Source organism: Alosa alosa, chromosome 2, assembly GCF_017589495.1.
Source record: "Alosa alosa isolate M-15738 ecotype Scorff River chromosome 2, AALO_Geno_1.1, whole genome shotgun sequence".
NCBI classification, from domain to species: domain Eukaryota; kingdom Metazoa; phylum Chordata; class Actinopteri; order Clupeiformes; family Clupeidae; genus Alosa; species Alosa alosa.
The window spans coordinates 10,284,675-10,308,181 of record NC_063190.1 but is presented as its reverse complement, the minus strand read 5'-3'; the positions used below and the strand labels follow the sequence as shown (position 1 = coordinate 10,308,181).

At 46.7% G+C, this 23,507-nt stretch overlaps 1 protein-coding gene across 4 annotated transcripts in view; it reads left to right on the top strand.

Moving 5' to 3' along the window:
- The window catches only part of pcdh1a (protocadherin 1a), a 92,480-nt gene that overhangs the window by 5,039 nt on the left and 63,934 nt on the right, over window positions 1-23,507 (top strand). For 3 of the 4 annotated variants that reach the window (XM_048237431.1, XM_048237430.1, XM_048237428.1), the window contains exons 2-3: window positions 917-1,747; window positions 3,304-5,487. In XM_048237431.1, the coding sequence (XP_048093388.1) occupies window positions 917-1,747; window positions 3,304-5,487 (3,015 nt within the window). The remainder of the gene's footprint in view (window positions 1-916; window positions 1,748-3,303; window positions 5,488-23,507) is intronic. The other variant, XM_048237429.1, reaches the window with a different exon arrangement.

Here is a 23,507-nt window from a genome sequence, read left to right as displayed (position 1 = left end):
GTCTTATTAGCTGTGTTTGGTCATTAATTTGCAGCTTAGCTTGTACAGTCAGGCAAAAGGGTGATAATTAGCAGTATTGGTGTAGTGTTAACAAGCATGATTTAACTTGGGGACATATTAGCACCAATTCGGAGTGTGAAACGTCAAATAAATGATCTGAAAATGTCCCTTAACTAGGAAGATTAACAAGCATGCGTTTACTATTCAAACATAAATGCAGTGTTGAGATGTCGAGAAGTTTGAATATAGTGTGTTTTTTATGTCCTTATGCATTTTCATCTTAATACCCTAAATGCTTTTCATCCTGCTGATAGAAATGTCTGGTGTTGGAAAATTAAATTATGAATAATGCATGATATTGAGAATGAAAGCCTTTAGTTTAATGACTAGACAGAGAATTGTCTAGGAGGCCAGGAACACTCCAGCACCCTAAGACCCTTGGTATGCCTGAGTGTGTCTGCGTGTGAGTCTGTCTGTGTGTGTGTGTGTGTGTGTGTGTGTGTGTGTGTGTGTGTGTGTGTGTGTGTGTGTGTGTGTGTTTGGGTGTGTGTGTGTGTGTGTGTGTGTGTTTCTGTTTGTGTATGCGTGTGTTTGGGTTGGAACTGGGAGTGTAGACAGAATGCACAGTATCTGTTATGAAGATTGTGAGCATTAAAATTCCTGGATAGCAAAGAAACTAATTGGAGAGATCTTTGATAAATAAGTTATTTTTGTTGCATTAGCTGAATGATACATTTGAGCAATGTTTTGTTTTGTTGTTAAGCACATACACACACAGTTAAAGTATTTTTTCAGGGGATAAGGAATTGTTAAGATTAAGTTTTTTGTAGTAGTATTTTGAAGTATTCTGATAGTATAAGGAGCTAACCTCTCTCTTTCTCTCTCTCTACGTGTGTGTTTGGCTCTCTTTCTGTATGTGTCACAGGCTAGGGTGTGGCTGTACAAGGCCTCCATGGAGTTTCCTCTGAGGGCGCTCCTACTGTGGGTCCTTCTGCTCGACCCCCGTGGCATGGCACTAGTGGGAGGAGTCTTGTACAGGGTTCCTGAGGAGCAACCTCCCAGCACATTAATTGGAAGCCTGGCGTCGGACCAAGGCCTGCCAGACAGCGGGCACCTGTACAAGCTGGAGGTTGGCTCTCCCTACCTACGGGTCGATGGCAAGACAGGGGACATCTTCACCACCGAGATCCCCATCGACCGCGAGGACCTGAAGAACTGCCGGAACAAGGGCAAGGCTTGCTTCCTGGAGTTCGAAGTGTCCGTCACTGACCTGATCCAGAACCAGAGCCCCCGGCTGATCGAGGGTCGGATCGAGGTGCTGGACATTAACGACAACACACCCCAGTTCCCCTCACCCGTCCTCACCCTGTCCATCCCGGAAAACACTCAGAGCGGGGCGCTCTTCCCTATCCCGCTGGCCACTGACCGAGACACGGAGAAGAATGGGGTGTCTGACTACAAGCTGTCCGCCGAGTCAGAGTCTTCGTCGCTCTTCAGCTTGCAGGTGGCCGAGGATCGTGGCGATAAGTTGCCCCAACTCATCGTGTTGGGAAGCCTTGACCGCGAGCAGAAGGACTCGTACGACCTCAGCATCAAAGTGCTGGACGGGGGATCCCCTCAACGCCAGAGCAGTGCCTTGCTGAGGGTCGTTGTCACCGATGCGAATGACAATGCACCCAGATTTGAGAAATCACTCTACGAGGCTAAAGTTGCCGAAAACAGTCCCATTGGACACTCAGTGCTTCAGGTAAATTAAGCTCTTCTGTCTTCTTCCTCTTTCTCTGGTTATGTTACTAAGAATACAGCATGTAATGTCTACTGCAATTTAGTGAAAAATGACTGGTGTGGAATGCATTGTTTGTGCAAAGCAGTGTTTGGCTCAGCCCTAGGGTTCTTTCGGTAACTTTGTTGTCATGTGATGAACAAATGGAAGCTCTTTGTGTTCTTGACCTCTTCGGGAAACTCAGTCCCCATCTGCAGTGAGCCTTCAGCTTCTTTAAGTGGTTTTCTTATAAATTGAATGCTGAGTGGTTTATAGTGGGACTGCAGGGGTCCCCGGGGGATATGCCTGTTTTTCATTTACAGAGAGACTAGTCAAGCACAGTTTGATCACCAAGGCTCTCTTATGGAGATCATTCAGATTCACCAAGGGACACTCCTCAATACAGTGTAGCATGAATCACTGATTCTCCTTGGGATGATTACAGCAAAATGACTCATTTATTTAAATCACTGAGGAATTATTGTCTTCCTTCAGCCTTTAGGTGCTTCCCCTGAGGCGTTTACTTTTCAGAGTATTTCCTACAGAGAGGTTTTTTTGAACCGCTAAATTTTGGGCAAAAGCAAAAATGACAGTCATTTGTCATTCATGTGCCTTTGCTTTGCATGTCTGTTGCTGTTAGATAGCCCCCCAGATAATGGTGCTTCTCATGATTACTGATGTTTCCCCTACCCTAGGGAACAGCATTCCAGTTTTACCTTTGTATCTAACTCTTGATGTGTATAATATATATATATATATATATATATATATAGAGAGAGAGAGAGAGAGAGAGAGAGAGAGACATAATCATGAAAGGATCATGAAAATTATGAGTCATACTGTGAACAAAAACATATTACCAGGCATGACCATAACTAAAGAGACAACCAGATACTGCATGAAAAACCTGTAACAAAATGACATACTGAACAAAAAACAAAGGTTCATAGTAAACAGAAGCATAGGAAAACAAGGATAGTCTCTTAAATGTATAATCACATCACCCTGGATTGATCCTTCCTACAGCAATAGCACTTGATATTTTTGCTGAGGTGCACATTTCCAACAGAGCACAAACTGCACTTTTAATGCCATTGGTGAAATGCTGGACTGTTTGACCACTTGCTTGCCAGTTCATGATTTGAATAATTTGAAATAGTTTTACTCACTCAGTGTTTACTCATTTCTTTCAGTGTTCAGGATTTATTATATCTAAATGCAGATCATTTGTTTTGGATATGCATTTTACTGTAAATATTATTGATATGAATATGTACACTTGTACTCACCTGTATATACAATCTGTTATGGAATGTTTATGTATGGATATTATTGTGAATATAAAGCACCCTTGCCAAGGCTCAACGTGAACTTTTAAAAGTGGTTAAAAGTGGTTGCCAGGTTGGCAATCAGAATGAGGTTTTGGTTGCCAAAGCCAACCAAATCTGGTTGCCACTTGTAAAAACCAGCCCTGACCTTGCCATATTGTACAGTATAATCTATCTATCTAAACCTAAACCTAAATCCCTTTCTGTTTACAGGTTAAAGCTAATGACTCTGACCTTGGCCCTAATGGGGAGATTGAGTACACTCTTCACCAGGCTACTGACCCTGTCCCCAAACTCTTGAGGATCGACCGTTCCACTGGTATTATCTCTGTGAAAGGGGCACTGGATCGTGAAGAGATCAACAGTTTAAAGTTTTATGTGGTTGCACGGGATAAAGGACCAACACCCAAGTCGTCCAAAACTTTTGTTGAGATCGAAGTGACAGATCAGAACGACAATGCCCCTGCTGTGGAGATCCGTGGAATTGGCCTGGTCACTCACAGTGAAGGAGTCGCAAATATATCCGAGGACATGCCAGTGGGGACAGCAGTTGCCTTAGTCCAAGTCTCAGATCAGGATGAAGAGGAGAATGCAGTAGTGACTTGTGTGGTTGCAGGGGATGTCCCATTCCAGCTGCGCTTAGCAAGTGACTCTGCCGCCGAGCACAAAAAAAAATATTTTCTGCAGACCACGACCCCGCTTGACTACGAGGACATTCGAGAATATAGGGTCCAGATTGTCGCTGTGGACTCAGGTAACCCTGCACTGTCCAGCACGAACTCGCTGAAGGTGCAAGTGACAGATATCAATGACAACTCCCCCATCTTTTCGCCCTCACTCTTCGAAGTTGACTTTAAAGAGGAAAACCAGCCTGGAGAGAAGATTCTAGATGTGGTCGCCAAAGATGCTGACAGCGGCACCAACGCAGAGCTCACTTACAGAATAGTTGCTGAGCCCTCTATAAGCGGTCTCTTCGAAATTGATGCCATCACAGGTACAGTGCGAGCGCGCAGTCCTCTGGACAGAGAGCACAGGGAGAAGTACGAGTTTCAGGTTGTCGCAGCCGACAAAGGCGTGCCCAGTCACAGCGGCACAGCCACGGTCGTGGTTAAGGTACTCGATCGCAATGACAATGAGCCCAAGTTCATGTTGAATCGGTACACCTTCTCAGTACTGGAGAACATGCCTCCTCTTAGTCCAGTGGGCATGGTGACTGTTATGGACATGGACAAAGGTGAAAACGCTCAAGTGCACCTCTCAGTTGAGCCAGACGTTGGGAAGTTTATCGTTCAAAATGGCACAGGAACCATATTGTCCAGCATTTCTTTTGATCGAGAGAAAGAGAGCAGCTACACATTTCGTCTAAAAGCTGTAGATGGCGGCGATCCTCCTAGGTCATCCTACGTGGGCGTGGTGATCAACGTCCTAGATGAGAATGACAACGCACCGATCGTCATCAAGCCCTCAAACTCGTCCTTCAGGCGCCTGTCCCCATTAGCCGCCCCAGACAGTCGCGTGGAGGTCGTCGAGGCTGAGGATATGGACACTGGACCCAACGCAGAGCTCGTGTACAGCATCACTGGGGGCAACCCTCACGAACTCTTCCGCATATCCCCATCCGACGGTGAGATTACGCTGGCCAAGGAACTGACCCGTAAACACAGCGGCCTGCACCGCCTCGTGGTCCGAGTGAGTGACCGGGGAAAACCGACTCGTCACACCACTGCCCTCGTGCACATCTACGTCAACGAAACCATTGCAAACGTCAGCCTGGTGGAGGCGCTTGTCGGACACAGCCTCTACACCCCGCTAGACATGGACATTGCCGGTGACCCTGACTTTGACCCCGCTCATAGAAGTAATATCCTTTATGGGAGTCTGGCTGGTGTGGCCGGAGTCATCCTAGTGATAGTGGTGGTGGTGTTCATCCGTCACCGCATTCAGAGGGAGACCAAGAGTGGCTACCAGCCCGGCAAAAAGGAGACCAAGGACCTCTACACTCCCAAGCAGGGACCCAAGAGCAGCAAAGGCAAGAAGGGGAGGAAAGGGAAGCCGCCAAAGTCCCCCAAGCCCCTCGGGGAAGAGGAAGAGGTCAGTCTCCAGAAAAGCCTCAAGTTCAACCTGGACGGTGTCAGCGATAGCCCCAGGATACACCTCCCTCTGACATACCCCCCTGGCAGCCCCGACCTGGGTCGTCATTACCGCTCCAACTCGCCACTTCCCTCCATTCAGCTCCAGGCTCAATCGCCATCAGCCTCCCAGAAGCACCAAGCTGTGCAGGAGCTCCCAGCCACCAACACCTTTGTGGGAACGGGCGGAGATGACAACTCCACTGGTTCGGATCAGTACTCGGATTACAGCTACAAGGCCAACCAAGCCAAGTACAGCGCCAAAACGGTGAGCATTTTGTTTTGTTTTTTTACAGTGATGCAGAACTATCTTGATGAAAGGTGATTTCTTCTTAGTTTTGAAAATTGTTGTAGTTTTGTTGGTTAGGTTGCCCATGTGGGTCACTGAGGATTCTAGACTTGGTAAGCGTCTTAGAAAAAGAATTCTCTTAAACAAGAAGAGGTCTGTTTTTTGTGACGAGTGTGTGATATGCATATTAAGTTGATTTTCTGTGAGGCTTTACAGAATAATTATTGTTGGGTTGAAGTTCAGGCATGTGCACCTTTGTGGGTTTTTTTTAGCGGAATACAAGTGTCATGGAGATCCAAAGCACACATTTATATATAGACAGTAGAAGCAGTATGTTTGTTATTTGGGAGCTATGCTTGTAGTCTGGGTACTCTGTAGACAATTTTGTCTCGCCGCATAAAATTCGCAGCTTGTTAGGCATTTGTTTGTGTCCTTTATGACCATTATTATTTTTTTTCTTCGACATTCCTAGATAAGCCCCCCTTTTATCTTAGCTTATTTGGTCTGGTCAGCTGGCCTGCAGAGGTTAAGTAGAGAGGAAAATGTGCATATCTGCCAGTTCTCACATTGTCCCTGTGGCTTCATTAATCTGCCTGGAGCATGGGGAGGGGTGGCTCTTGCCAAAGTTACTCACACAAAATCTTTTATCTGACCTCTGGTCATCCCCACAGGTTCCATCCGACTTTTTTCCCCCCTCAACAACTGCTTTTGAATTAATAAGGATTATAAACGAGCTGAATGATGGCCCGTAGCTGTGAGAGAGGCCCTTTGTTCTTATGAAGAGGCTCTGACCGCAGGCTTTGTGACATGATCTGGAGTCGTGCACATTACTCTGCATTTAAGGACCGCCTCAAGTGGATAGTCAGTACTGGCTATGGAGATAAAGTAATCGCTTCTGCCTCTTTTCTTTTCTTTGCGAGTGTGCATTTGCATATGGGTCTCATATGTGTGTGTATGTTTATTGCTATGTATTAGAGAAAACAATTATGTGTGTGTGTGTGTGTGTGTGTGTGGTGTATGTGTGTCTGTATGTGTGTGTGTGTGTGTGTGTGTGTGTGTGTGTGTGTGTGTGTGTGTGTGTGTGTGTGTGTGGTGCATGTGTGGTGTATGTGTGGTGTGTGTGTGTGTGTGTGTGCGTGTGTGTGTGCGTGTGTGTGTGCGTGGGCGCGCATGTACATGTGCGCAACATTCTGTGTCATGTTCTTCCCCTAAATTGGAGTGAAATTAATTGTTGGTTTAGTGATGCCGAGACGGCATGCAGACGCCATCAGCTCGGAGGCAGTGAGCTACCAGTCAGCAGTTTGGTAATTTCAACAGATGTTGGATGACAGTTGGGGCGACTGCAAGCCCTCTGGACTCACTCAGTGGAGAGAACGCTCACCCACAGTAGCTCTGTCTCGGTGATGGACAGCATATGGCATGAAAGTGACAATAGACTGGAGACATGCAGTGTGTTTGGTGTTTTTTGAGTGTGTGTGTGTGTGTGTGTGTGTGTGTGTGTGTGTGTCTGTGCTGGGGTTTACTTGTCAAATGTCCTCATCGGGCTTATGAGTTTATGCATATTATGCTCATTTTCCCCCCCCCCCTCTCTCTCTTTCACACACACACTCCCTCTCTTCTTCCCCCATTACAGTGCTAGTGTGTCATCAGGTGACTGTGCACCTGTGACTGCGCCGAGCTACCTCTGCTTAGCCGTCAGCGTCTGACTGGCGTCAGCCTGACAGCCGCTGTAAAAACACAGGCAGATGTTAACTCATGTGACACGTCGCGGCAGATGTTAACTTGTGCGGGGGGGGAGGGATCCCTCCCCACATCAGGCGGAACAGATTGACCAAAATAAATAATGAAGTCTTTTGCCAAGCCAAATGTGAATGCAGCACACTAGAGTGATTGTTATACGGGCAACAATGACTCATTGTGTTCAAGCGAGCGTGGCGTGCAGGTGAAGGAAGCAGTGTCCAGTCAACTGCAGATCGGCAGTTTCCCTTCCAGCTCCCTGTCCATGCAAATCTAGTGGCCTGCTTTGCCAGTGCCTTGTCATCCCAGCTTCATAGGCCTGGCAGGACGCACTGCTTTTCTTCTTTTCCGTTTGCCCTTTTTTTTCAGTCCCGGCTCTTCAGAATCGTATTAAAGAGGACTTGTGTATCAGTCACAGTTGCAACAAAGGTTACATAAACTGTGAGTGCTCAATTTAGAGCACCATGGATTGGTTCCAGAGAGAGCCCTCTTTGTGACCTTGTGTGTGTGTGTGTGTTTGTGTTTGTGAGAGAGAGAGACGGAGAGATAGAGAGAGAGAGAGGGAGAGAGTTAGTGTGTCGTCGTTTGTTTGAGTGTACATATCAGCGAGCCAAAAGAAAGGGTTTTCCCAACGCGCCCCTTTGCTCTGCCATCCAAATGTCTCGGATAATGTGACAGAGTTCCGAGGGTAGCGCACCTCGCCGCACCGGCTCTCTATCCCTCTCCTTGTGGCCAGTGTTGATAATTAGCCCGATGGTGGCAAAGATCTAACACCTTCGCTCACATCGTATTTTAATGATGCGTCCCACCTCCTTATAGAGGAAGAAAAAAGAGAAAGGAAAACCTTGCATCACAGTCCAAGGCAGACATTAGCACACAGAAGGAGATCAGAAGTGGAGAGATCTTCCCAGTTATTTTTAAGTGGGCGTGATGAGGGCCTGTGAAGCCGTAAATCTGTACTTAAATTAAATCCGCACAATTAAAATGCCTTATTAGTCAGAGATAGCAGAGGCTTGTCCCCACCGCTATCGCCTTCGCCACTGTATAGCCCTCCACACATAGCCTCACATCCCAGCACCTCCACACCCTACCCCACCCCACCACCACCCACCACCCCAAGGGCTCTGTGGACCTCCTCTTCATCTCTCTCCGAGGCCGTAGATTTCGGAGAAAGTGTGTGAGAGGGGATTTTAGGCCTCTGGCTTAATGAGAGGGACCCCAATGGCTTAACCTGCTTTACACAGAGTGATCAGTGTTCGTGCGCGCGCACACACACACACACACACACACAGCAGGCTCATTGTAAATATCACCCACTTTGAGGGCACATGGGTGAAGGAGAGGATAATAAGAGTTCAGAAAGAAATGAAAGACAAAGAACGTCACCAGCATATAATGAAGCCTTAGAATTGGAGAACAACCATTGTAGCCCTTCCCTAATCTTTTTGTGTGCATGTGTGTTGTGTGTGCATGTGTGTTGTGTGTGTTGTGTGTGCATGTGTGTTGTGTGTGCATGTGTGTGTACTTGTTGTGTCCCTGAGAGTGTATGCATTTGTGTACCTTAGCGTGTTTTGTTCCATCTCTCTGCCATGATGTTCATCACTTGTTTCTCATGTTCTCTCTCTTTCTCTCTCTCTCTCTCTCTCTCTCTCTCTCTTTTTTGTAGTGAGTAGACAGCATGCGATCGGAACACATTTGTTGTCAGCGCCGGTGCGTTTCTGTGGTGCGGCCTCACTTTGTCTTCCCTCCTCTCCCGTGCTCCTGAGTAGATTATGCTCTCCTGCATGTCAACTCCAATGCCAGTGCGAGTCACTCAGTTGTGCACACACAGAAATAGAGAGAGAGAGAGAGAGAGAGAGAGAGAGAGAGAGAGAGAAAGAGAAGGCTGAAGCCGTACAATTTTATGTATAGTACCTTTGCTACCCCCTTCAATATACTACTTCTCTCTATCCCTTTCTCTCTGCCTCTCTCTCGCTTGGTCTCTTTCTTTCACTCTTTTCCTCACTCTTGTTTTGTCACAGTACCCCTCTTTCTCGCTCATTTACAAAAACCCCTCTTGAAACGAAGACACAAAATGAACAGCGCAGGGACAGGAAGAGGAAAAGAGTTCCTCCCAAATCGTTAGAATGTATCCGTCACGCTCGGGAACCTTTGAACATCTGCTATCCCCAGGAACCTTTGCTCTCTTCCAGTCGTTCCAGCGCCAACAGGCTGCTCGCGACAACACTTCTGCCACCCTCCTGGTTCCCTCCCTTTCTCGCCATCATGCGCACACACACACACACACACACACACACACACACACACACACACACTCTCATGAGCACACACAAACACACATACACACACACACTCTCTCTCATGACACACACACACACACACACACACACACACACTCTCATGAGCACACACAAACACACATACACACACACACACACACACCTCTCTCTCATGAGCACACACACACACACACACACACACACACACACAGACAGACACACACACACAGTTATACACTGCATAATATTTTCACACTCTGGCTCATTAAAGTACAGCGCCAGCAGCTCTGGCTCATCTCAGTGGAGGGCCTCTCGTAGCCAGGTGTGCTGTGAGGTTCACGCGTGCCAGCGAAGCCTCTGCATCATTGGCACACATTTCAGAGATCGAGACCCCACTTTCCACCACTCTCTCTCTCACACACACACACACACACACACACACACACACACACATACACAAAATGACACCCTGAAGGAAAGCAAGCAATTATAAACAAATACACCAATATAATACACCTCTCATGATTTCCTAGTCTTATCGAAATTAGCCTGGTAATGAGAAATCTCAACCCACCTCAAGGTGCCGACGCTCCCCCGCTGGTTTGATCTTGTCAACCTGGTAAGGGCAAGGGAGACGACACGAGAGAAAAATGACATTAATTGGTGATGCTCTGTGTATACGGTCTCCTTTGAATTGCCTGTAATCAGTGGGTAGTGATGAGGCATGAAGTCTTGAAATGACACCGGCTTTGCAAAATGGCTAGGTTCACTCCAGGCAAGAATAATTACACAATGATTTAGGTAAAGTGTGCATTTTATGGCAACATTTGACATATTTTGTGTGGGTCGTAAAATATCCTTCCTGCTCAGAGTGGTGTTTCTCGGCACAGGTTTTTTTCTCATTGTGTCATAGAGCCATTAAAAGTGTATGAAAGATATATAGAGAATGATGTACGGTAACACATCATGTACACACAGAGATACACACACGCATACAGAAACACTCACACATACTGTGTCTCTCTGACACACCTACACACCACAAACACACACACACACAGACACACACACAGACACACATAGAGAGAAGATGTCAAACACACACACACACAGACACACACACAGACTCTCTCATAGAGAGAAGATGTCACACACACACACACCTCTCTTTCCCTCCCTCCTCTCCTCTCCTCTCCTCTCCTCTCCTCTCCTATATGCTATCTCTTGTGTGCATGCGCGCAGACACACGCACACACACACACACACACACACACACACACACACACACACACACACACACACAGAGAAACACACACACAGACACACACAGACACACATAGAGAGAAGATGTCCACCTGTGGAATTGTCAGAATTCTACATTCTCTTGTCACAGGATGCTATCTCAGCCTCACGACCATATAGGAGGAGGGCCCCTAAGGAGACAGGGTGAGCGTATCTCTCTCCATCCATTTTAGTTTCATTATCTTGACAAGCACATTGGAATTGATACAGCTGGAATTGACTGGTATGGATTAGTATCTGTGGACTGATGAGCCCATCCTGGAAGTTTAGGTGAAGTGGGGGGGGGGAACGTTCAGTCAATCCCCTTTTCTCCTTTCCCTGTCAGGTGCTCTGTGTGTGTGTGGTGTATATATGTGTTGTATATGTGTTGTGTGTACTGTATGTGTTGTGTATGTGTGTGTGTGTGTGTGTGTGTGTGTGTGTGTGTGTGTGTGTGTGTGTGTGTGTGTGTGTGTGAGAGAGAGAGAGAGAGAGAGTGTATGTGTGAAGATTTGGATCTAATATCCCACTGATTACCTGTTAAGAGGGATTTCTGACAGAGCCCAGGAGAGCTGCTTCAGGGGAAGGGCCAGTCCCTCCGCCATCGCCAACTGTACGCTCGCGGCGTCTACCATCAGACGTTGTCATGGCAACACAGCATTACTGCATAGCAATGTGTGAATAATGATGATGATAATGATGATTACCATGGTGATAAGAATTACAATGGTGATAATGATGATGATGATAATTATCTAGAGTTGACAGCCTTTCTCTCCCTCTCTGTCTCTCTCTTTCTCTGTCTCTCTCTCTGTCTCTCTCTTCCTCTGTCTCTCTCTCTGTTTTTTGTAACGCCAGCCCATCAAAACATAATTCTTCAAATGGCTCGAGGGGGTCAGACTTCTCAGAATGTTTCTGTCTATTTTTCACCTGCCACATGGGCCACATATCACGCTTAATCAAATTACCTCCGCGCTCGCCGACGCGGCCGAGGAATAATCGGAGATGAAGGTCCGACTCAAACAGTGATATTCTCCGTGGCCACGCCGATGATGAAAGCCGGGCCCTTTCATTCGCCCTGCACCCTTCCTCGGCTTCTCTGTGGGCAGAAACTCATTCAGCTCACCGCCCGTGGTCACAGCCACACTTTTATGTTAAAAACTGAGCCAAAAAAAAAAAAAAAAAACGAAAAATTAAATAAAAAAACGAGAAGCTTCTTTCGGTAAAGCTGCGAGGAGGCTCAGCTACTGCCTGGCATGGCCTTGAGCTCAGATATTTTATCGCCACACATCCCGGCCTCCTTACCTTCTGCTAGGCAGATTAGTGCTTTTATCAATAAGCAGCTTAGCGCCAAAGCGTCCCTCAATAATGTGCCACGGTATTTTTTCTCTCTCCGTCCGCTTTAACTCCTGGGTGCCTCTGGGTCTCTCCCTCTCTCTCTCCTTCTCTCTTTCCTCTCGTTCGCCTCTCCTTCCTCCTACTATGTATCGTCCGTGTGCTTCTCAGCCCCCTCACCCCCCACGCCATCTGACCGTCCGACCTCCGACCGTCTTCAAAAAAACAAAAACCCTTTCCAGTTGGTCTCGTTCCCTTGGTCTCTCTTCGCTATCATTTTCGTTCCTCTCCCATCTCGATTCCTTTCACCGTCTCTCTCGCTATCTCTCGCTATCTCTCGTGCTTTTCCTCTGTTCTCTCTCGGCGGCTCTTCTCACTGTCTGTTGGCTTTTTTATTTAGCCCAGCGACTGCTTCGAGATGCGGAGGATAGAAGATAGAGGCCTCTTTCTCCCAGCCTAATGAGAGGTCAGCTTTACGTGACACGTCTGTGCCATCACGGCCCTGGAATGTTAACTGCGACGTGCTCTGTGGGCGACATTCATTAGAGCCAGGGGTGTTGTTATGGCGAGGGAACCAATGAGACTTCAGAGTGTCACCATTTTTTGAAGGGAAAGAAGTCAGGAAAATTCCGGAAATAAGCGTATAATCCCCACTAGACGGCCGTGCGGCTTGCCACTGATTTATTTTAATTTCTCGAACATGACTCCCAAACAGTCCTAGACATTGGTAATTTGATTTAGAGTGTCACTCAAAAAAAGAAGAAAAAAACATGACATAAAAAAACATAAATGTTCCAATTACTGTCTCAATTCATGCAAATCTCTCTCTCTCTGTATCTTTCTCTCACTCTCTTCCCCCATCTCTCTCTCCCTCTCTCTATGTAAGGAAAACTGCAGTGCTCAGACTCTGATAAACTACTCCAATGGAGGATGCACTTGTGGAGAAGCTCCAGAAACCCCTTGGGTGTGTTTGAGGGTGAGCGAGGGTGAAAGGGGTGGGGGGTATATTGGGCTGGTGGTAGCATCATCTTTCCTCTGCATCAGGAGTGTGTGTGAGAGAGATAGAGAGAGAGACTGAGCAAGACTGATTCCTGACTGCAGGCTAGTCTCTCTCCAGTGCAGAGCCCCTTGCGTGAGGAGGAGAGGGCCCTGTAGAAGCAGCGGCCTCCGCAGACACATCACACCCATTAGAGCACCAGCAAGGGCCATGGTGCGATCCATTAGGCTCCATTAGGAGGGTATACCATCACCCCGGCCGACACCTCCGAGGTCTGCCGTGCAGACGGGTGCACGGTTACATCTCTAATCGCATCTGCTCGAGCAATCATGAGGTGCTGAGAGCCCTTCACATTAAATCATGAAAAAAGGCAGAAATGACATGCCAGATTTTTTATATTGCACCTCACCAAAGATAACTGTAGGGCAATTGCTTGGGTAATCGACCCATACCGAAACATATTCTAAATTTCATTAGTGAGCCATCAAGGGGTTCAAACAATCCCATGCACACCCCGAATTATCGGGAAACCAATGAGAGACCATGAGACGAGACATATAACAACTTTAGTACATGACATAAGTTGATGCATGGAAAGTTGCATCAAGCCATCCTGGAATTGACGTTTCGTGTCTGACCACAGTCGATTCCTCAGAATTTATTGTCTGGCTGATTAGGCAGCGAGTTTTCACTCCTCGTGTGTGTGTGTGCGTGTTTGTGTGTGTGTGTGTGTGTACACTCTGGAGTGTCAGCCCTGGAAAAAGAAATACCCTTAGTAACAACTAGGCGACCAATAAATAATTAATCAGACTTCGCACAAAGAGTTCTTTCACATCCTAGCGCAGCCAAGAAGGGGGCTTTGGTTTCTGAGTCTTTGGTCTGCGCCGCTGCTGCCTCAGCTGACTTGAAAAGGGCCGCACTCAGTGCAGACTCCACCGACGAGCCCCCATACACCCCCCACCCCCCCAAAAAAAAGTCACTGCCTTAACAGTCAAACCAAGAAACCAAGAATAGGATAGGGGGTAGAAAAGAATGGTGCAAAGCTGTGATGTGTGTTAACAAAACACTAATTGCATCTGAGGAGTTTGACCCACATCTTAATAACCATAGCCACCGATTCATGGGGGCGGAATGTTTTTTGTTTGGGTGCCTTTCTTTTTTAGAGCCAAAAGATTCACAACTACCCGACTTGGCTGGAACATTTATTTCCATGGACACCTCTTGGGATAGTAATCCACTTATTCAGAAGCCCCCAAAAAAAGAAAACAAAAAGAAGTGAGAAAATATCTTTAAAAAGCCCTCATCTGAAGTATTATATTGCATAATTCCTTTTCCCAGTCCTGCTTGTGTTAGTTGACAGGAGAAATGATCATTATTTTGCACTGACTGCTCAGCCTACTGGGGACGGAAGATATTAGAATATTCCATGAATATTGAACCCTTTTGGCTCCTGGGTTACTGCTGAAAGATGTTCTGCGCTGTTTCATGTTGGCACTAAAAAAAAGAGTTCGGCTTAATTGCGTAAGTCCATGAAAATGGATAGAGGGGAGCGGAGAAGAGAGGGAACCCTGACAGGGCGAATTGTTCTGAAGTGTCGGCGCGTATTACAATCATAGGCAAGGGTGCTAAGCCAAATGTATTCGAGGATAGATGAAAAGAATTCCCCTGAATGGGTCTATACAATACATGGGCCTTTCACCCCTTCTATGGCATGGAGATATTGCTTCTTAATTGTAGAGAAATTCTCCATGGCCTAATCCTCCCCGGAATTACATCCCTTTAACATGTAACGAGATATTGGTTTGTGTAGGGTGCTCGTATGACAGTCTGTATGGAGGACATTTGCTCCAACATTGATCCTGGGGTGAGGGGAGGAGGAGAAAATCTCTCTGGTGTGTCTGCTCACGATGGCCAGTGAAATTTTATCCAAATCCAATATTTGCAGAGGCTGTGGAATCCCTTATCAGAGGAAGGATTTGAAAAAAAAAGAAAGAGGGAATGAATGATGGGGAAAGGGGAAAAAAAGGAACATGAGAAATGTAGAATGAAAGAACAGGACCTTCGTATTTCTGACCCCTTTCATCTCTCGGCGAAGAGGCGCCGGGGCGGGCGGGTGGACGAGTGAGTGAGCGGCAGCCCGTTTGGACGTGATTACTTCCATGGCCGCTCTGGTGCTCTTATCTCTGTATTTAAAGCATGTTCAAACAGCAAAAAGGGCAGAGAGGAGAGGACGTGAGTGCACTGGACAGAGCAGCCGTGATAATTATCTGTCCGAAAAGCACTTGTCTGGATGATGAAATCCAATTAAAGCGCTTTAAAACAAGCAAGAGAATTGGATAAATAGTGTGAAAGAAGGTGATGAGCAGATAGGGCTTTTTTAAATGAGCGGGGTGGGTGGGTGGGGGGTGGGGAGTGGTAATTTGCTCGCCTGTCTCCTTGTTGGGGACACTGATAGGCATGTTTGGTTTGAAATGACCTCGTCTTCGCCCGGTCTGTTAAGTGTGGTACTCGCTTGTTTGATGTAAAAAGCACTACTGTCGAACAACTACTGGCATGCCTGGCATGTCTGTAACTCAACAAGGCCGTGGGTCTCATTCCCCGGGAGAAAACATACCGGCACATTGGAATGGATATCTGTACAATTGTCTGTCACCTTGGATAAAGGTGTAGCAAATTACTAAACATCCTGTAACCTTATTGTGAATTACTATGCCATAGTAGCAATATCAACAAAGTAACACTACAGAAGCAGGAAAGCAATAACAGAAGAACAATGACTAGTTATTAATACGAACAATGGAAAGCTCCTAATGTCAAGGTCGCCAATCTGCATGCGTTGTGTGGTGTTGTTGCGTTTTCCCTAGCAGATGCCCTTGTTTAGGGTGGCTGACAGTGCTTACTGATTTCATCTCATTATCCATTATTCAGTTGGGCACACACTGAGGAATTCAGGTTAATTATCTCCCCCAAGGGTAGACGACGCGGCGGCGCTGTCCCCAGCCGGGCCTGGACCCCGGGCCCCCTCAGGTCACCTGTCTCCCTCCCACCAAGCCTGCGCACCATGTGAGTCAGTGAACTGTTAGAGAGAGAGGGGAGAGGGGCAAGATGGGGAGACGAGAGAGAGAGGGAGAGGAGGGTTGAGAGAGAGAGGAAGGGAGCTGTGTAGAGAAGAGAGGGAAGATGGGAAGAGGAGAGGGAGTGGAGGATTGAAAGAGTAAGGGAGATGTGGAGAGAGAGAGAGAGGGAGTGAGAGGAGGGGGGCAAGATGGGGAGAGGAGAGAGAGGCAGAGGAGGGTTGAAAGAGAGAGTAAGGGAGATGTACAGAGAGAGAGGGAAGGGAGAGGATGATGGGAGGGAGAGCAAGAAAGAGAGAGAAAGAGAGGAAAATATTGAGTAAGGCAGATGGGGAGAGACAAGAGAAGAGAAGGAGAGAGGGACAGAAGGAAGACAGTGAAGGAGTGAGAGTGAGGGAAGGGTGGGGGTGTTCAGGGGCAGAGAGAGCGAGCTTTTAGCGGGGAAGCGGCTGAGGCTCTCTGCCATTCATTACACTTGTGCTGGTTGTGGTGGACCTGGAGCCAATAAATGAGTTTGTCCAATTCTGCCTGCGATGCATTCTGGAGTGCTACATCAGCGTCCACTCCAGCAACAAGAGCCACATCCTGATGCCTCAATGGAGGGGAGGGGGGAAGGAGGTAGAGAGAGAGAGAGAGAGAGAGAGAGAGAGTGTTTGTGTTTGGACGGGGGGTTGGGGGAGATGGGTCACAGGCCAACGACTGACTCCTGTCTCTGCCAGCATTGTGTTCTTAATCCACAGCCAATACAGATATGATAGAGTATTCCTGCATATACACAGGACCTTTTTTATACCACTAAAAAATTGGATTATTGGGTAATTGGATTTGTGTGTGTGTGTGTGTGTGTGTGTGTGTGTGTGTGTGTGTGTGTGTGTGTGTGTGTGTGTGTGGACCATGATGAACATTGCAGCCATACTTGCAAAAAACAGCACACTGCAACCTGCAAACTGCAACCTAGTCTTTTAAATGGGCATATGCCTCTAAACCAGCCAGCATTATTCACATGCATCATCTTCTCCTATCCTCCTGTCTATCTTTAACATCAACGATCCTTGTCACTAATGCAATATTATGTCTTGCACTTACGTGGATCCTTGTATTTGCATAACACGGAAGCTGCCGTGGCAGGATCTATTATTAGATGGTATTTCAGTAAGTGGTAATGTATGATAATCCCGCACCTCCCTCGGAGATCATGCATTAAAATTGAACTAATGGTGTGTGTTTTGTATCTTGTCTATGTGCTGAGCGACTGTTGCCATGCGGGGAGGCATGGGAAGCATTTCCTGCGGTTCTCCTCCCTAGCTCGATGGGGGTGAGGGAGGAGCGGAGGGGGGTTGGGGGGGGGGGGTCGAGGGTGCAGGGTGCAGGGTGCTGTCCTCGCTGTTATGAAGAAGAGGCAAAGCAATCTGACAGAGACAAATGAACCATTCCTCCCTCTCCCTCTTTCTCCCTCTCCATCTCTCTCTCTCTCTCTCCTTTCCGCACCCTCCAACAGTCACTCCATCCTCTCAGCCCCACTTCTGTTTCTCCTCTCTGATTTAGTCCACTTCTTTTCCCCTATACATGGGGAGCCATTTCTTTTCACTGTATTTCATAAAGGTCATGCTTTAGGGAGGGTCTCCTTCCTCAGCGGCTGTTGGCACAAAGAGAATTCTAAAAATGAAAGGAGGTTTCTTACCCCCTGTGTTGTTTTCAAACACACACACACTCAAACACACACTCACACACACACACACACACACACACACGCACACACACACACGCACACACACACACACACACACACACACACACACACACACACACACACACAATAACCCCCAAACATAAGAGCACCTAAGAGAGACAAAGCTCCAGCTCACTGCCTCAGGAGATCTTCCCAGTTTTATTATTGTTCGATAACATGGTCACAGTCTAATGGCATTAAATGCAAGGGGTTGAAGGAGGAGGGGGTGTAGGAAGTCTGGGAAATGCTGGGCCACAGCAGGTGAAGGGAGTGAAGAAGAGAGAGAGAGAGAGAGAGAGAGAGAGAGAGAGAGAAGGTATGTGCCCTCCACTGATTAGTGGTGGGATTTAATGATTATCCTGTTCCTGTAATGGACTTTCTTTGCTTGACTGTTGAAATGAGATGCCAGGCAGAGAAGACAATTAATTGCTTGGCTTCCTCCACTCTTGTTTTCTCTCTCTCTGTCTCTCTCTATCCCTTTTTTTCTCTCTCTCTCTTTCTCTTTCTCCTTCTATCTCACCCCATTCTCTATACTCACTCACACTCTCTATCACATCCCCATTCTCTCTATCCCCCTCTTTCCATCTCTCTCTTTCTCTGTCTTGCTCCTCTACACCTCCTACTCAGACTGTCTCGGGCAGGGGGATTGATAAGAGAGAGAGAGAGAGATGGAGAGAGAGACAGAGAGATAGAGAGAAAGAGGGGGGAAGCAGGGCCACCCTGTGACAGGCAGAGCAGCTATCTCTCTGCCACTCACTTGGCCTCCATACTAAAACTGCAGATACCCACTTCACTTAAAAAAGACACAAAAAAACAGACAACCCCACTTCACTCCCAGACAATAAACCTGCAAGGACAAGTCCATGCAGACAGGACAGAATGAGCACTGTATCAGCCTCAGTCTCACTATGAAGAGCCACACACTTGCACCTAATGGCCTAAATTAAATATGACCCAGCGCAGAAAGAAGTGCCTCATAAAACGTAAAGGTTTTCAAACACACATTTGCACGTCACTCTTAAGGATGTGAGGGCAGACCAGGCTAAATCTATTTATCTGCATCTGTAATGTAAGCTCTAATCGTCAATATTGCAATGCAATAAGGCGTGAAATCAGAGAATGCTTGGAAATGTGTTTTGGTGAGTATCATGAAAATCATTTCACGGAAAGCCCCCAATGGATCGCTAAGCTGCTGAGCCAAAAATAACACTTCTTCTGACAATAATATTAATGAAATGATGATAACAGCACATTTAATTTGTGTTACTGTTGCTTGAGAATCAAAGTGGGCCCTGTCTGTATTGATTTGTTGTATTTATTCATTCACTACCCTGATTCATAATTGAGTATGACATTTTTCTGCATAGAAAATCTTTTCATGGACTTATTTATAGAAAATACCAGTTTAGAAATTCAAGTTTTGTTTAGTGTTTTCCCCCTCTTTCCTATCCCTAATGGATTAATGTCAGTGTAAACAAAGCACTTCTCTTCTCCCGAGGTCTGAACCGTGGGGCTGTGGGTTTTGTGCTCTCCACACACACCCACACACACACACACACATACACACCCACACCCACACACACACACACACACACACACACACACACACACACACATACACACACACAAAGAAAGATTTTCTGAAACCGCAGGGACCCACCCAGGGACGGATTGTGTCTGATTAGGAGCCATATGAAATGTCAACTGGGATTTGACGAGTATTACGTATGTGAAGCAGGCAATTCCCGTCAGAGATTTCGTCTGAGCCGAGGCATATTGTCTGCCATTGTTCAGTCGGCAGAAAGAGAGGCACCCTCCTGTTTGACCCATGTCATTGTACGAGAAAGCTAATTATTAGCCATGGAACTGACGGTGGATCTCTTTGTCCGTATTTGTCTACCAGCCAGCTCGTGACAAGATGAGATTTTGCGAGACATTGACAGAATGTGTCTCCTTGACTCTCTGTGTCTACAGTGAGACTCTGTCATGCTCTCTGGCATTTCAATTTCAATGGCTGCCCAGCTGGAATCTGTGTTGTGTGGTTCTAAAACAATGCTGTGCATGGAGCCATTGACTTGAGCAGAGGCTTTGTATGGTCCTCTTTGAAGTTGCGGGAGTGGAAGTTGTGTGTGTTTTTTGAGCCTTCAAAAAACACCATAATGGAGAAGAATGTGTTTTTGATGTAAGTGGATAACCAGGAGACTCTGATAGGTGCTAAGTTGTGCAAGTTATGTCAAAACCACTTATAATGACATCATCTGCCAGTTACTGTTAATGCCCTTGAGAATTTACATTCCTAAGAAGCAAACCATTCTGAAGAAAAAGCATACATATTTTTTTATATTTGTGCTTTCAGACAGGTCAAGCATTGGGCCAAGCCAAGGTTGTCGTTTTCTCTATTTGGCATAGCTAATTGCAAATAGCTTCAACTCTTAAAGGTAGCTTATGTGAGGACAATTTGATCGATGTTACGCCATTATGTTGCATTTGTTAGATTGAAAAAACAGATTTGCTTTTTGGCTTGGAGAAGTACTGAACCGCTCGGAAAAAAAACAGTCTACAACCATTATCTTAATGTGAACTTTGGAACTTCATAAAAACCTCTTCTCTTCTTCTATAACTGCTTTATTTCCTATTTCCTTAATTTCCTTGGTGACTGAATCTAAATAAATGTGAAATGGCCTCGTTGGATACGACCCCCTCTGCCCCGCCATTCCGCCATCACCACAGCTGGGGGGCAGAGCATCTGCCGAGGGCCCTGTGCCACATTCCGCCATCGCCATGGCATCGCAGCTGGGGTTCCAATCAATCTGCACTGCCACTTTTCCTGCATTCCGCCATTGCCATGGCAGCACAGCTGGAGTTCACATGGATACGCCGCCCTTTGTCCCACGTCCCACTATCACCATAGCAGCAGCACAGCTGGGTCTCCCAATTTGTCCGCACTGGCCTGCCCTAAAAATCACCACCATCACCACCCCCATCACAGCGGCACAGCTGGAGGAACGGGGTATCGGCGCAGACCCTCTACTGTTGTGTGGAATACCGATACTAGACGGGTATCGCGATACCCTGCTGTTAGAAATGTTACAATTCTCCATTTTATTAGCGCACTTGAAGAATGACAAGCGTTTTGATAAGAGCCAACATTGTTCCACCCCTCCACACACAAAAAAACAACCCCTGTTGACTCTGCCAGGCTAGCACTGCTGGAGCTTGGAGAGGGAGCAAGTCTTGGAGGCGATTGCCCCCGTTTTCTGCAGCGATTCTGCGCGGCAGCTCTGTAAACTTCAAACAGCCGCAAAGCACAATGCACAGACGAACACTGGAGTTGAAAAAAGTTGATCTTTTTTTTCCTGTAAGCACTTCAAAGCGTCACTCCAGAGAAAAGTCGTGATTGTATTTTTGGGGGAAGGAAAGTCGCAAGGGTGTCGGAACCATCAGTTACTATGTTTGCTTGTTTGGAACGGGTCTGTTCCGGCAGGTCTGTTTGAGCTATTGGACGCTATTGGTTTCAGAAAAGGTTAGATTCTGATAAGGGATGCATCTTGACAAGTAGTTGGAGAACAGCTTTTTGAAACAGATGGCAGAGTTAAATGTGTTCAGTCAATTACCAATCCTTTTTATGTTTAAGGCCACATCAGGACATCAAATAGCAATGATATGTTTCCTCCACACACAATTAACCCTGCTTAAGTAGTTTGTACTTTTAGAAAAAAAGAAGACATGAAACAACTCGATTGTGAGTTTGATATTGTCTTATGTTAACACAGTCTCCGTGGCAACAATGTTGAAAGCTTGGTATGAATTAACTATTTGTGTGTGATTCAAGCTGCGTGTCTCACAAAGACTGTTGTCTTTGATAATAGTCCACTTCTCATTTTGATGGACCGGTATCTTTGATCATGGATCCATTTGGCGTGTCGGGTCTGTTGTTGGAAGCCGGCTTCAGATGCATATGATTGAACTTGCACTTGTGATCTGAGTTCTGTGGGCATTTTAAAAACCAGGGCATTTGATGGGAAGTCCTGGTGCTGCTCCCGAAGTCTATGTTATTAGCAACCCCTCGTCTCTCTGTTCTCTGTTTGCCTTTGACCTCGACTTGATATTCCTCTCTCTCTCTCTCTCTCTCTCTCTCTCTCTCTCTCTCTCTCCCTCTGTCTCTCTTTCTCTCTCTCTTTCTCTTTCTCTCTCTCTATATATATTTCCATGGAGTTTGTCTATTACTACACACTGCTCATTTATGATTGGGGCTGCAGGCTTGTTTAAACCCCCCCCCCCACCTCCCCAACTCCTCCTCATTGGCGCACTGTTTCCGCCCGCATCCCTGCTGTCAGCCATGCTCACTGACTCAGAAACAATTACCTATGGGGGACCTTGATGACTTGAAAATAATTAAATTAATTCCCCTTGATTTCACTTGTAATAATGCCTGGCACACTGCATGCACTCTCCGTCTTTGTCGTGCGAGAGCGTCATGGCATGGAATGTCAAGGAGGGCCCTCTCTGATGACATATAGAAAGCAGACCGCCCCAACTTTGACTAAGAGGGAGAAGTTATAAAACACACTAAATCACTAGAGAGAAAATGGTCTAGGGGGTTTGGCAGCGAAGAGGAGTTAAATGGATGGGGAGTGAAGCAGTCAGCCGATGGATTGGGGAAAGACGGGGGGGGGGTTAAAAGAAAGACACAGAGAAGGTGCAGGGGGAAAAAGACAGACAAAGAAAGAGTGGATTGAAGAGATGGAGAGTGGCCAGGGAGCGCTCCCGTAGAAGGTGAGGAACGTAAAGCGAGGGGAGAGGTCAGAAAGCAGGAGGGGAGAGGTTAGAGAAAAGGCGACCAGGGCTGGCTGAGCAGAGATGAAGGGGCGCCTGCAGGGCCACTGAAACAGTGCAGGTTGCTAGGAGACAGGGGAAATGGGAAGAGAAGTGAGAGAGAGAGAGAGAGGGAGGGAAATAGAGACAACATGAAGAGGTCTGGCTCTTTACCTTTGGCTACTCCTTGTTTTTAGGACCTGAAAAGGCATCACACTACATGTAAATGGACATCAGTCACGGAGGCAAGGAGTAAAGACGGAGAAAAGAAAGCAAAAGAGAGAGCCATAGGAATGTCATGAGTGTCCGACTGGAGACCTGTGATCTGATCATGCTTTTCTTTCTCTTAACACACACACACACACACACACACACACACACACACACACAGTCACACACACACATGCATAACAATCATAAAAATTGAGCCTGACACTGAGAAACACACATGGTGCAGTGTCAAGAGGAGAAAGTCATTACACACACAAGCCGACCAGCCCCCTACGTATGCATAATTTAGTGGGAAGATGTATCAGTAATTGGCAGGGTTTAAACATCTTGAGCTGAGGTAATTGAACAGTCTCCTCACTAATGGAAGCGTGTCGGACACGAGCTTCCACCCAGCAGACAGTGAGTGACAGGAACACTTACCGCCGAGAGGAGAGAAGGAAGAGAGAGAGAGATAAACGAACGGGATGGGGAGAGAGGGAGATAATGACGCAAAAGGAGTGTGGAAAAGGAGAAAAAAAGGA